Below are 11,754 nucleotides of genomic sequence, written 5' to 3'. Positions count from 1 at the left end.
GGAGCCGTCGGCCCCCTCGGCCTTCTCCTCGGGCCGACCCGAGGGGGGCTTCTCCAGCATCTTGGTGCCCGGTTTAAAGCATACGCCTCCGGCCTTGGTGCGGACGAAATACTCAGTGGTGTCCTCGGGCAGCACGAAGTCCACCCGGTGGAGTTCCTCGGTGGCCTTGCTTGGCGACAGCGGCTGGAGCAGGGGCGAGTGGGAATAGAGCGGCGTTCGCAGCAGGTCCGGGCTACCCGGCTCCGGGCTGGCCTGGGGCGTGACGGGGGCATTGTTCCAGAAGAAGCTGGACACGAGGTTCGGGCTGAGGGAGGCCAGTTCTCGGGGGAAGGTGACATAGGACAGGGTCTTAAAGAAGTGCAGGAAGGAGATGAGGCACAGGCCGGCCATACAGAACATGAGAAAGAGCTTGTAGCGTCTCATCTTCATCCTGCAGTGAATAGGGAGAGAAGGGTCAGGACGTCTGCAGACCAGGGTGAGGAGAGCCACACGCCCCTCTCCTTAGGAAGGGAGCCTGAGGAGGCCTTTGCTGTCACCAAATGTCCTGGCCAGTGCCTGGTGCCCTTGCATGAAGTCACCCCCTGTCCCCCAGGAGTCGAGACCGTGAGTCCTACTCACTGTACCAAGTACCTCCGGGAGCCCCGGCATCAAGGAAATTCCCCTCCTGGCTCAGGACCTCCTCCCTGCTCGCTCCGCCCTTCCCCCCAGAGACTGCTAGGTCAAAGCCCCGCTCCCCCCACCCCCTGCGCTGCAGTCTGATCTTCCACCCGGCCTGCCCACCCAGACCGGACCGGCCGCATTGCCAGGCTTTGCTCCAGGAATAACACGAAGCCTGGGAGAAGCCCGACCCTGTGGTGCTGAACCTGCCCCAGGGGGGTCCCAGGCCCCAAGGGAGGGAGAGAGTGTGGGCTGCTGGCTGCCAACTCGGGTCCCCTTCCCGCACTGCCTAGGGTGCTGCTCTCTTTTTTAATTTTGGTGTGGATGTTGGCACATCCAATTCCTTTTCACTGAAAAATAATTCACAGGCCTCAAGGGAACACATTTAACTCTAACACACTTAAAAGAGGGAGTACCGGTTTCCCTTTATTACCCCTTTACTAGACGGGTCTCCCCACACGAACAGTCCGACCTGTCTGCAGCGTGTTGCTGGCTTCTATATGTAGTATTTCTGTTCTTGGTTTCATATTTTTCATAATGGTGCCATACTGGGCACTAAGTACACTCAAGTTGTTTTCCCCAATCAATGATAGATTAAACAGATTTTCATATCAGTAGTAATCAATCTACCATTTCCTTTTAAATCCCACATAATATTTGAATGAATATTCAAATGAATGAATCAGTCTCTATTCATAAGTGAGCCGTGGCTATCATCCTCAATTCATTTATGCAGTTTGATTTATCGATTCATCTATTTTTATTTACTTATTTATTTTGGAGAGGGAGCACGAGCAGGGGAGAGGGGCAGGGCGGCAGCGGGGGTGAGAAAGAAAGAGAATCTTAAGCAGGCTCCTTCCTCAGTCGGGACTCTATCCCATGACCCTGGGATCGTGACCTGAGCCTAAATCAAGAGTCAGACGCTTAACCGACTGAGCCACCCAGGTGCCCCAACTTTATCAGTTAGTTTATGGCTGTGGAATGGACAGCCTTGTATGCTTTTTTTTACAATTTAAAAAAAAATTTTTAAACATCTTTTCAATTTTAAGAGAGAGATACAGTGCAAGTGGGGGAGGGGCGGAGAGAGAGGGAGACACAGAATCCGAAGCAGGCTCTAGGCTCTGAGCTGTCAGCACAGAGCCCGACGCGGGGCTGGAACTCACGAGCAGTGAGATCATGACCCGAGCTGAAATCAGACACTTTACCGACTGAGCCACCCAGGCGCCCCAATTTTATCAAGTAGTTGATGGCTGTGGAACGAACAGCCTTGTATATTGTTTTTTTTACAATTTAAGTAAATGTCCTAACCCTCCTCACTCGGTCTCCCCTAGCGCTAATGTCAGATATAACGGTACATCTGTCATAACTAAAAAATGGGAATGGCCACATTACTATTAACTAAAGTCCACACTTTATTCAGATGTGCTATTTATCTCATGAATGAACCTGTGTAGCGAGAGTATTTCTGACTATAACCATCCAGCTCGCTTTGTCCTGGGGCCCAGGGGGGAGGGCAGGCGGGCTGGCGGCTCCACCCATTTGGCCAAGTAGGACCAATGACTTGGTTGGATGACCTACTAGTCTTGAGTCTCGGGAGGGGCTGGGACAGAAACCGGCCTTTGGCATCTGGAGTCTTCATTTCCCCTTCCCGTAGATCCCTATGAGTGAGACGCTGCCCTTCCACCTAGAACATTCTTTCCCTTAAAATGTTCCTTTCTGGGGCTTCTCTTTCCTTCTCCGGGTCATTTGGGTGCTTTCCTGCCCTCCACTTCCTAACTCTGAAGACAGCAGGGTAGAGTGGAAAGAGGCACACTTGGCTTCAAACTTCTGTGACCTTAAGCAAGGCGCCTCAGTTTCTACACCTGTGAAATGGGTACAGTGTTCCTGGTGGGCAGCAGGTGCTCAATAAACTTCCATCCTTTCAATGCTGGAAGATTCCAACATTAATTTTCTCTAAGCTACATGGTCATAAGGTACAGAATCATGGCATGTTTGACCTAGAGAACATTTCAAGAATCATCTCCTCCAATCCTTTAATTTTACAGAGGAGGAAACCAGGACCTAGGGGGCTTCAGGGACCTGCTTGAGGTTACAAAGCTGGGGCAGAAACCCGGGTGGCTTGACTCCTGTGCTACTTCCCGGCCTCACCTCAAACTAGTGAGGAACAGTGGGGTCGCCAGTCCCGCTGGCCAGGGTACTTCTGCTGTCAAGTCCAAGGGAACCCATGTCCTCTAGTCTGAAGGCCTGGCGCTCCTGGAGCCTGCCCAGGGGTGTGGCCGGCACAGCCGAGTGCAGACGGTCAGGCAGGACAATTAGGGCTGGGGGCCTGACCTCTGCTAAATGTAGCTTGTCCGGGGGAGGGGTCTCCACTGGCTTTTGGGAAGGCGGGAGGGAGGGGCTGCCCTTGGCAGTCTTTTGAAGCAGGTCTTCTGGGCTCCTCTCTCCGCCGTGGATTCCAGCTCTGCTCTGGCAAAGTGAGACCAGGTAGGCCAGGCCAGCAGGGTGAGTGGAGGGGCAGAGGGGCGAGGCCTGATACAGGCGGGCAGGCAGGAGTTCCTGGTGTGGTGGACACGGGGCATAAGGCAATGCTGAAGACCAACGGCAGCCCAGCAGCAGCCTCCCCGGTGACCCGCCAGGGGGCGTGGAGGACCCAGTCAGGCAGCCCTGATCCTGGCGGGCTAGTTTCCCCCACTGTCTGTGGGACACCCCCCGATCCTGGCCCCTGTTGGGCTGAGCTGGACCGTGAGCCATGGCGGGCAGGGCCAGGCTGCCACTCAGACCAGTTCCCGTAGGCGAGGTCACACCGACCCAGCTGCCCCTCGGTTCCCTGGCCAGGCCGGCTTTCAGGATCTCATTACACCTGGCCAGATGGGCCCTTTGGAAGACAGACTCATCTGTGCCTGGGATCCCCCTTTCACGGGAGCTTTCAGAGTGCGGCTCCCTTGATAAGGCGGGGCCTGGCTTGCCGCAGGGAATAAGGAACTGAGTGTGGCCCCCTTGTTGCTCTGGCTGCTTAGGAGATTCGAACCACTGGTGCTTGGCCTGGAGCAAGTCAGTGCCTCGCAGACCAGCAAGTCAGCGCCTCGCAGACCAGAATGTCTGGGGCATCTTCGCTTCTGGCTTCACTCTTACTCTTCTTGTCCTGATCCCTTTTTATCTTATCTTCATGTATTTTGCTAAGTGCTCCGAATACATTTTTTTGACTGAGCAGCATATAAACAGGAAACTGAATAAATAAAGCATCGGCACCTGCGGTCTCCTGTAAGTCTCATCCACCCTGGGATGCTACCGAAACCACCTATTTCACAGATGGGGAAACAGACTCAGAAAGATGACAAGGCTTTTCCCAAAGGACATTAAGAAGTCGCAGCATCAGGACCTGAACCCAGTTCTGCTCCCAGGCCAGCACCTCTCTCCCTCCTGACAGCCAAGGCTGCATCCCTCCAGGTGGCCCAGTTAAGGAACCAAATAAGGCCCCAGCTGGCAGCATTCCTGCCTCCGTTCGAAAGCTTCACTTAGAAACAACCAGGTAGGGGCGCCTGGGTGGCTTGGTCGGTTAAGCGTCCGACTTTCGCTTAGGTCATGATCTCGTGGTTCGTGGGTTCGAGCCCCGCGTCGGGCTCTGTGCTGACTGCCAGCTCAGAGCCTGGAGCCTATTTCAGAGTCTGTGACTCCCTCTCTCTCTGACCCTCCCCTGTTCACGCTGTCTCTCTGTCTCTCTCCTAGAAATAAATAAAAACATTAAAAAAAAACAAAAAAACAACCAGGTATAACAAGAAAGCTGGCGGTCACCGATGCTTACAAGCCAGAGACTGTCCCGGGCACATTACACACTTGACCTCACTGGATCCTCTCAACAGGAAGCAGGTGCTGTTGCCATCCCCATTTTACAGATGAAGAGACTGAGGACAGAGAGATGATATAACTTGCCCCATGTCACACAATTAGTAGGGGTCGGACTCTGTGGGATCAACCAGTGGTAAACCTGTCCTGAGCCCTCTCCATCTGTCACACTCAACCCAAGCAGGGTGATACTCATGAAGAGCCTACTGGTGACCAGCAAAGACAACCCAGTGAATGGAACACGCACCTTCGCGTTTGACCCACACGATAACCCACAGGCTGCTCACCCAACCCATATCACCCATTCACCCAGCAACTGCTTATCCCGAGCCCGTTATGGGCCAGGCACCGTGCGAGGCGCTGAGAACACAGGGGACGAGGCAGACAAGGACCCCCATCTCCAGGCAGCATCCATAGGGGTGAGTAGGGCAAGGGACTGCAATAAACCAGAAATAAATGAGTCAAGTTAATACTTTAGAAAGAGTAGTGCTCTGGAGAAAAAGCAGGGTGAACGATAGGGGGTAGAGTGGCTTTCCTGACAAATGGTGGTCAGTGCAGGCCTCACTGAGAAGAGGGAGCCTTAAGGAAGAGAAAGACTTGAAGACAAGAGAGCAGGGGGTGAAGGTTCCGGGCAGAAGGAACAGCCAGTGCTCGTGAGGGAGATGGATGCGCCCAGATCACACAGACCCTGGGGCCACAGCAGGAAATGTAGCTTTCACGGGAGGATTCTGAGCAGAGGAGGAATGTGACCTGACTTTGGTCTGGGTAGGCTCACTTGGGCTGCTCCTTTGAGAACACACCGTTGCCTGAAGAATGGCACAGGGGGGTGGGGCGCCTGGGTGGCTTAGTCGGTTAAGCGTCCGACTTTCGCTTGGGTCATGATCTCGCGGTTCGTGGGTTCGAGCCCCGCGTCGGGCTCTGTGCTGACTGCCAGCTCAGAGCCTGGAGCCTGTTTCAGAGTCTGTGACTCCATCTCTCTCTGACCCTCCCCTGCTCATGCTGTCTCTCTCTCTCTCCTAGAAATAAATGAAAAAAAAAATTAAAAAAAAAAAAGGCACAGGGGGAATAACGAAAAGGCCCCAGCACTGTCCAGCCAAGGGTGGCTCTAACCAGGGTGGGGGACAGAGCTGCAGAAAGTGCTCAGATTCTGCTGGATTTGCTGAAGACCTGGATGTGAAGTGCGAGCAAGGAGTCAAGACCTAGAAGGATGGAGTTAGTCTTTGACTGGGATAGGGGTTACCCCTCAACAGCCATCATGGAGACTGCAAACAGCAGAGCTGGGCTTCGAGACGGGCTGTCTCTGCAGGGTCCTCGCTCTAACCCTCACCATGGCATCCTGCCCAGCAGATGCAAACACGGAGGCTGAGTGAGGGGCATGGCCAGTCACGCAGCTGGCTAATCGCAGAGCCTGGCTGTTGACCTTGGTCTCTGGATCCAGATCTCATGTCCTTCCCATAGTATGCTTGTCTAGAAGCATCTGGGTTGGGAGTGGAGGTGAGCAATACTTTGGATCCGGGAGTAGGAGCTGGGCTGGGGGGCACCATCAAGCTTACCACTCTCCAACCCCTACTCCCACTTCCTGGCATGTTTCAGTCCCTCCAAGAACTCAGAACACCAAGAGGGGTGGTCAGGACTTGCCTGGAGAAGCAAGTTTAACTGAGGAAGGACTTGGGGTCTCTAATGGGCTGGTCCGTTGCCCTCCAAGGCCCTAGGCAGGCAGCTCCTTGAGGACAAAACCCCTGTCTGGGTCCCTCCTCCTACAGAGGATGATCTTAGGCAACTCAGAAGCCATAACCTAGGCCCTTACTCATCTCAGTGAAATTCACCAAATATTTCTCAGGTGCTTGCTGTGTGTCAGGGCTGGCCTCCCTTGAAACCAAGTGCCTCGGTCCCAGGTCAGAACCTGGAGGGACCATCCTGAGCTCTCACAACCCTCATCCCAACTCCCTGCATCAGCTTCTGGGTTCATATAGCCAGTGTGAACCCGAGCCTCAACTCCCCCATCTATAAAATGGATACAGTCATTTCTGTCCTGCCCACTTTTTTGTTTTTGGCTTAAGCAACAGACATTTATTTTCAGTTCTGGAGGCCAGAAGTCTGAGACCAAAGTGTCAGCAGACTAGGGTCCTTCTGAAGACCATGAGGGAGAATCTGCTTCATGCCTCTCCTCTAGCATCTGGTGGTTTTGCTGGCCATCTCTGGCATCCTTAGCCCGTAGAAGCATCACCCCATCTCTGCCTTCACCTTCCCAAGGTACCTTCCTGTGTGCACATCTATGTCTAAACTTCCCCTATCAGGACACAAGTCATATTGGATTAGGGGCGCACTCCACTCTAGTATGACCTCATCTTAATTTAACTAATTATAGCTGTAATGAACCTATTTCTGTTCTGCCCGCTTCAAATGAGACACCAAATCGGGGAGACCAATCCACAGCCCTGTCCTGTTCACAACACTCCCCATGCTGGGCTCACCTCCCCTGACATCTGTCTCCCCAGCTGGACTACCAGCTCCCCGGGGCAGGGAGCTGTACACAGCAAGCTCAACAAAAGCACCCTGCATTGAGGTCTCGGTGCGTTCATCATCACTTCCGTGCACACAGACTCTGGAACCAGACTGCCTGGTCCAAATCCTGGCTCTGCCATCTCCTATCTGTGCCGCCTTGGGCAAGTTCACAACTTTCCTCCTTTTTCACCAATAAAATGAGGGTTCAATAATAATCCATGTAAAGCACCTGGCACATAGTGAGTGCTAAATAAACTTCAACTCTTCTTACTCCCATTGCTATACACCAGCCTGGCAGAGAGCAGAGAGAACCTTTGGGTAAGGCTGTGGCTGGAGCAAAGGATTGGAGGTGCGCCGTTGGCGAAGCCTGGGCCCTGGTGGGTGCTGTCCTATCTCAGAGGGGCAAGGAGCAGAGCAAGGGCTCAGTAAGCAAAGCCTAAACTGAACCTGAGCCTGACAGTGGAGGGGCTGAGAAACAGCTCCCCACTTCCTGGGATGCTGGGGAAAGGAGGGAAGAAAGAACTTCTGTCAGGCTCCCTAGGATCCTCCCCAGGGGGTACACCCCCCCAACTCATACAAACATACTCCATGAATTGTACCCAGCCCAGGAGCCTGGGTCTCCTGCATGAAGTTGGCGGGGGATGGGCTGGATGCTTCCTGGTAGCCAGATAACCAGGGATGGGGGAAGCTAAGGCTGGTCCTGACCCAGGATCAGCCCACCCTGGGCCTCCTCTTCTTGTGCTGACTTGTGGCTGTAGCCATGCCCCAGAAGATGCCCCTGGGCAGGTTTTCTTCTTTCCCTCCCTCTTTCCACTTCTTCCTTCTCCTCCTTGAGCCTTCTTTCTTTGGGCTCTGCTTAGAAGGTTGATTGGGTGAGGGAGGGATCAGATGAGCCCAAACCCCACAACCCAGCAATAACCTCAGGGTCAGGGCTCAGGCTGAATCCAGTGGGGGCTCTTGGCCAGAGAGCTGACAGGTGCTCCCTGGAGACCTCAGGCTATATCTGTGGGCTTTCCTAGGCTGGCAGCAGCCCCCTGGGTGCCGACACGCCCCCACAGCCGTCATCGGGTCATGGGAGGTTCCCGTGGAGCTCTCCATGGTCCTGAGCTTGACTGCGCTGACCAGGGTCCTAGCTCAGCCCTGGGAATGCCCTCTGCCAGCCTCCTCCGTGGTTCAGTGACTCATGTCCTAACGGCCACTTTCCTTGCCTACCATCCTCTGACCCACTTTCCTGCCTACCTCATGACACCTGGTCTCTGGTGTCCTCAGTTCTGGAACAGCCATGGGGCACTCAACTCCTACAACTGGAAGAAGGGACCAGCTGCGGTCTGTGTCCAGCAGCAGAGAGGTCTGACACCTAGTAGATGTTCAGGACACTCTGGAAAATATCCACTGCAGAAATCTTGGAGGTCGCACAGCCTACCGTATCTCCACTCTTGGGCAGGAATTGGCCCATCTAAAACCCCCAGCCCAAGAGCACCTTTGAATGCACCTTCACTGCCTCTCCAGGAATTAGTCCATCTGCTTGAAAGGGCATCTTGACTTTGAGCCAAAGTCTGTGCTGGCCTCTACCCCATTCCAGGCTTACCCCATGTGACCCAAGGGCTCCACCCATCTGCATGAGGGAGGCAGGAGGTATATCTTGGCATCAAACTGCCTAAGACACAGGGTAGGCACAGTGGTTGCAATGTCAGATCTGAACACTGCCTCTGACTCTGACAAGTTATCTTACCTCTCCCTGCCTCGGTTCCCCTTCTCTGTAAAACGGAGGTATAACGGTCCCTACCTCATAAGGTTGTTTTGAGAATCAAATGAGTTGATCCATGCAAAGGACTAGTAACTGTGCCTAAGCATACAGTTGGTGCTCAGTGAGCAGTGGCCTCCCTTGTTACTGGAAGTCAGGAAGATTTCATTTGAATGCCAGAGCTGTAATTTACTGTGTGCCTTTAGGCAAGTTACTTAGCCTCTCTGAGCCTCAGTCTTAGATGAAGAAGGAAGATATCCTCTTCCATGCAGTCCTGTGAGAGATCTGGACGAGCTGTGGTGTTCAAGCATCCCGCAAGGAGCCTAGCAATTGGTAGATGCTCTAGAAATATGCCCGTTTCTTTCTTTCCGTTTGGCTTTCCTGCCAGACAACCAAATGTAGGTGATACAACGGAACATGCCAGGCCTCGCTCCTAGCCAGCTTTGTTAAAGGACTGGGCCAATTGGAAGGCTGCTTGCTACTGACTGGCACCCAACACCCTACAGGGCATTCTCAGTGACTCATCTGGCTTTCAGAACCCAGGGAATGTGGAGACCCACAGAGGTTCAGGCTCCTCTCCCAGGGTCGGAAGGGCCCTGGAGTAAGAGTATTGTCCGCACGCTCACCCGAGGCCAACACCAAGTGCCCATCTGGCCACTGCTTGTCCGATTCTTAGCACCACCCATTCCAAGCACGTTGGGCTGCTAGAAATCTTCCTTCTGTTGACCTAAATCAGCTTCCCTGAAGCTGCCGCTACTGCTTCCGGGTCCTTCCTTGGGATTAAGCATAGCAAGTCAGCGCCGGAGGGATCAGAAGACTCTGGGACTAAATAAGGGTCCTTGCAATATGAGGTTCCACGATCCCGCAAGGGGAGATGGGCAGAGGAGGCAGCTACGGAGTACGGCTTCTGGAGTCCTGGGAAGACGTGAGAAACAGCGGACGCTGTATTTATTTCTTTCCCTCTCATCATTTTATTCATTTCTTCCGCTCATGTCCATCAGGCAGAGCTCCATAAGGGTCAAGTCGACATGCGAGGGGCACCCTACAGCCAGCACATCATCCAGGCCACTGGTGGACATTTACCAGGAACTCGCAGTGTGCCAAGCACTGCCTGCCGCTGGAATGGCTGGAGAAATTGGGGCCCGATTCATGGGGCCAGCCCTGGAGGAAGGTACGTGAGTCTCCATTTTGTAAATGAGGACATGGACACTTCAAGAGGTTAGGCTACTCGCTCAGCTACGCAAGGCTTGTGGGGATGAAGCAGATGGAAACCAAGATTCCCCAAGCACCCTGCACCTGCTCACAGGTAGACCTGGGACCCAGCAGGGCTACAGGTTTGGGGATTGTGCTCCAAGCTAAACACAAATGGCTTGGCTGAGGGAGGGGTCTGGTGTACCATGAGCCCCCGGACCTCTACTCCCCAGTCTCTCCAGAGAGAAGTCAGCTTAAAGGGCCAGCCCTAGCCAAGGACCCCATCTGCCCAGCAACTAGAAAGTTCTGGCCACTCTGTTCACCATGGGGCAGGTGGGAGAGCTGTCACTGCTCCCATCCAAAGAAAAGTAAACCAAGGCGCAAAGGAAGAGGCACAGTTATACTGGGAGCTGGTTCTTGGACCAGCCAGATGGGGCACCCAGGCCACTCCCCTGGGCCCAAGGATCTGGGCCCTATCCTTTCTGCAGGCTCAGCTCCAGGGCAGGGGCCCAGCTGAAGGCTCAGCCCAATGCCCATGCCCAGGAGCTCTTTCCATGATGAACCCCACCCCTCCCCCCTACTCCGCAACCAGCCAGCATGCCCTGGCCCTCTCTCCTTCCTCCAAACCCCTCCCCTCCCGAACTCCGACCGGTCCCAGCCCCCCTGCCAGCTGCCTGAGAAGTTTCCCACGGAATGGTTAGCATGTGCCTGAGAAAGCCGGCTCCCAAAGCTAGGACCCACCCTCAGCGACCTGGGGCCTCCTCTTTCCCCACTGGTCATGGGTAGTGAAGATATAGAGCATTTCCACGATCCCAGAATGTTCTACTGGATAGCACTGAGGCTAAACAGATTAGTCATCCTCAGGCATCAGCCAATGGGGTGGCTGTGCTCAGAAGCCTGCAGTGGCTCCCAGTGTCCAGCACTGAGGCTCATGGCTGTTGTGACCCCCACCTCTTGAGATCTGCCCTGCCCTTCCTTATTCATGTTAACATGATGGTCACCACTTATCACATGCTTAAATATGCGCCAGCTGTCGGCTAGGGGTTTTACACATACTTAACCGTCCCAGCCATCCTTGGAGGTGGGACTTACTATCCCAGCTTTACAGAGGAAGAAACTAGAGCTCAGAGGGCAAAGCAACTTGCAGAACGTTCCTCTGCCCACCCGTGCACACTCACTGCTCTGTAGGGCCTGAGACCCACACACAGCCCCGCACTCATGGGGCGCGGGGTGGAGGTGACATTGCCCTCAGCCCCAGGCCACTGAAGGCTCTGAGTAGGGCAACCCCATCAGCCTGTGGCGGAGGGTGGCCAATGTCAGCTTCCCAAGCTATCCAACAGCACTGTCCAACACACCCGCCGCAGTTAGCCCCATGTGGCTACTGAGCACTTGAAATTGACTGGGAGACTGAGGAACTGATTTACAGTGTAGCTTAATTTGAATTTTACTTTAATAGCCACATGTGCTAGCAGCTACTGCATTGGAGCCGCAGGTTTGGAGGAGACTGGGGAGAACAGAGCAGGGAGAGGGGCTGACAGCACTGGTCCTGTGGAAAGGGGGGGCTGGCCATGGGAGGGGGCAGTGTGAGCGGACGGGAGGGTGCTCATCAGGACAGCTGTGCTGCAGGAGGCGAGGAGGCGGCCCGCGGCATCCGGCCTGGGGCACAGGGCCAGGGAAGGGAGTAGGAGTGAGCTGCTGTGACAAAGTAACAGAGGCAGTGAGCTGAAGGAGGGTCACAGCCTCAGGGGCTAGAGGTGGGCTGGAGGTGGGACCTGGGGAAAGTCTGGGAAGGAGGGAAGGGGGGAGCAGCAGAG

General features: G+C 54.4%; 1 protein-coding gene across 6 annotated transcripts in view; it reads right to left on the bottom strand.

The window, feature by feature from the left end:
• MGAT3 (beta-1,4-mannosyl-glycoprotein 4-beta-N-acetylglucosaminyltransferase) overlaps positions 1–11,754 on the bottom strand; it is a 24,438-nt gene that overhangs the window by 4,367 nt on the left and 8,317 nt on the right. For 4 of the 6 annotated variants that reach the window (XM_077757911.1, XM_077757909.1, XM_077757910.1 and 1 more), the window contains exon 2: positions 1–430. This exon is cut by the window's left edge and continues 4,367 nt beyond it. In XM_077757911.1, coding sequence (XP_077614037.1) covers positions 1–429 — 429 coding nt within the window. In that variant the 5' untranslated portion in view covers position 430. Of the gene's footprint in view, positions 431–4,459; positions 4,482–9,375; positions 9,395–11,754 lie in introns of those variants that run through there. The other 2 variants (XM_077757912.1, XM_077757913.1) reach the window with 2 other exon arrangements.

The sequence above is a fragment of the Crocuta crocuta genome, unplaced genomic scaffold, assembly GCF_008692635.1.
Source record: "Crocuta crocuta isolate KB4526 unplaced genomic scaffold, BGI_CrCroc_1.0 scaffold143, whole genome shotgun sequence".
Classification (NCBI taxonomy): Eukaryota; Metazoa; Chordata; class Mammalia; order Carnivora; family Hyaenidae; genus Crocuta; species Crocuta crocuta.
Note: the sequence above shows the minus strand (reverse complement) of the source record. Positions and strands in the feature narration are given on the sequence as shown.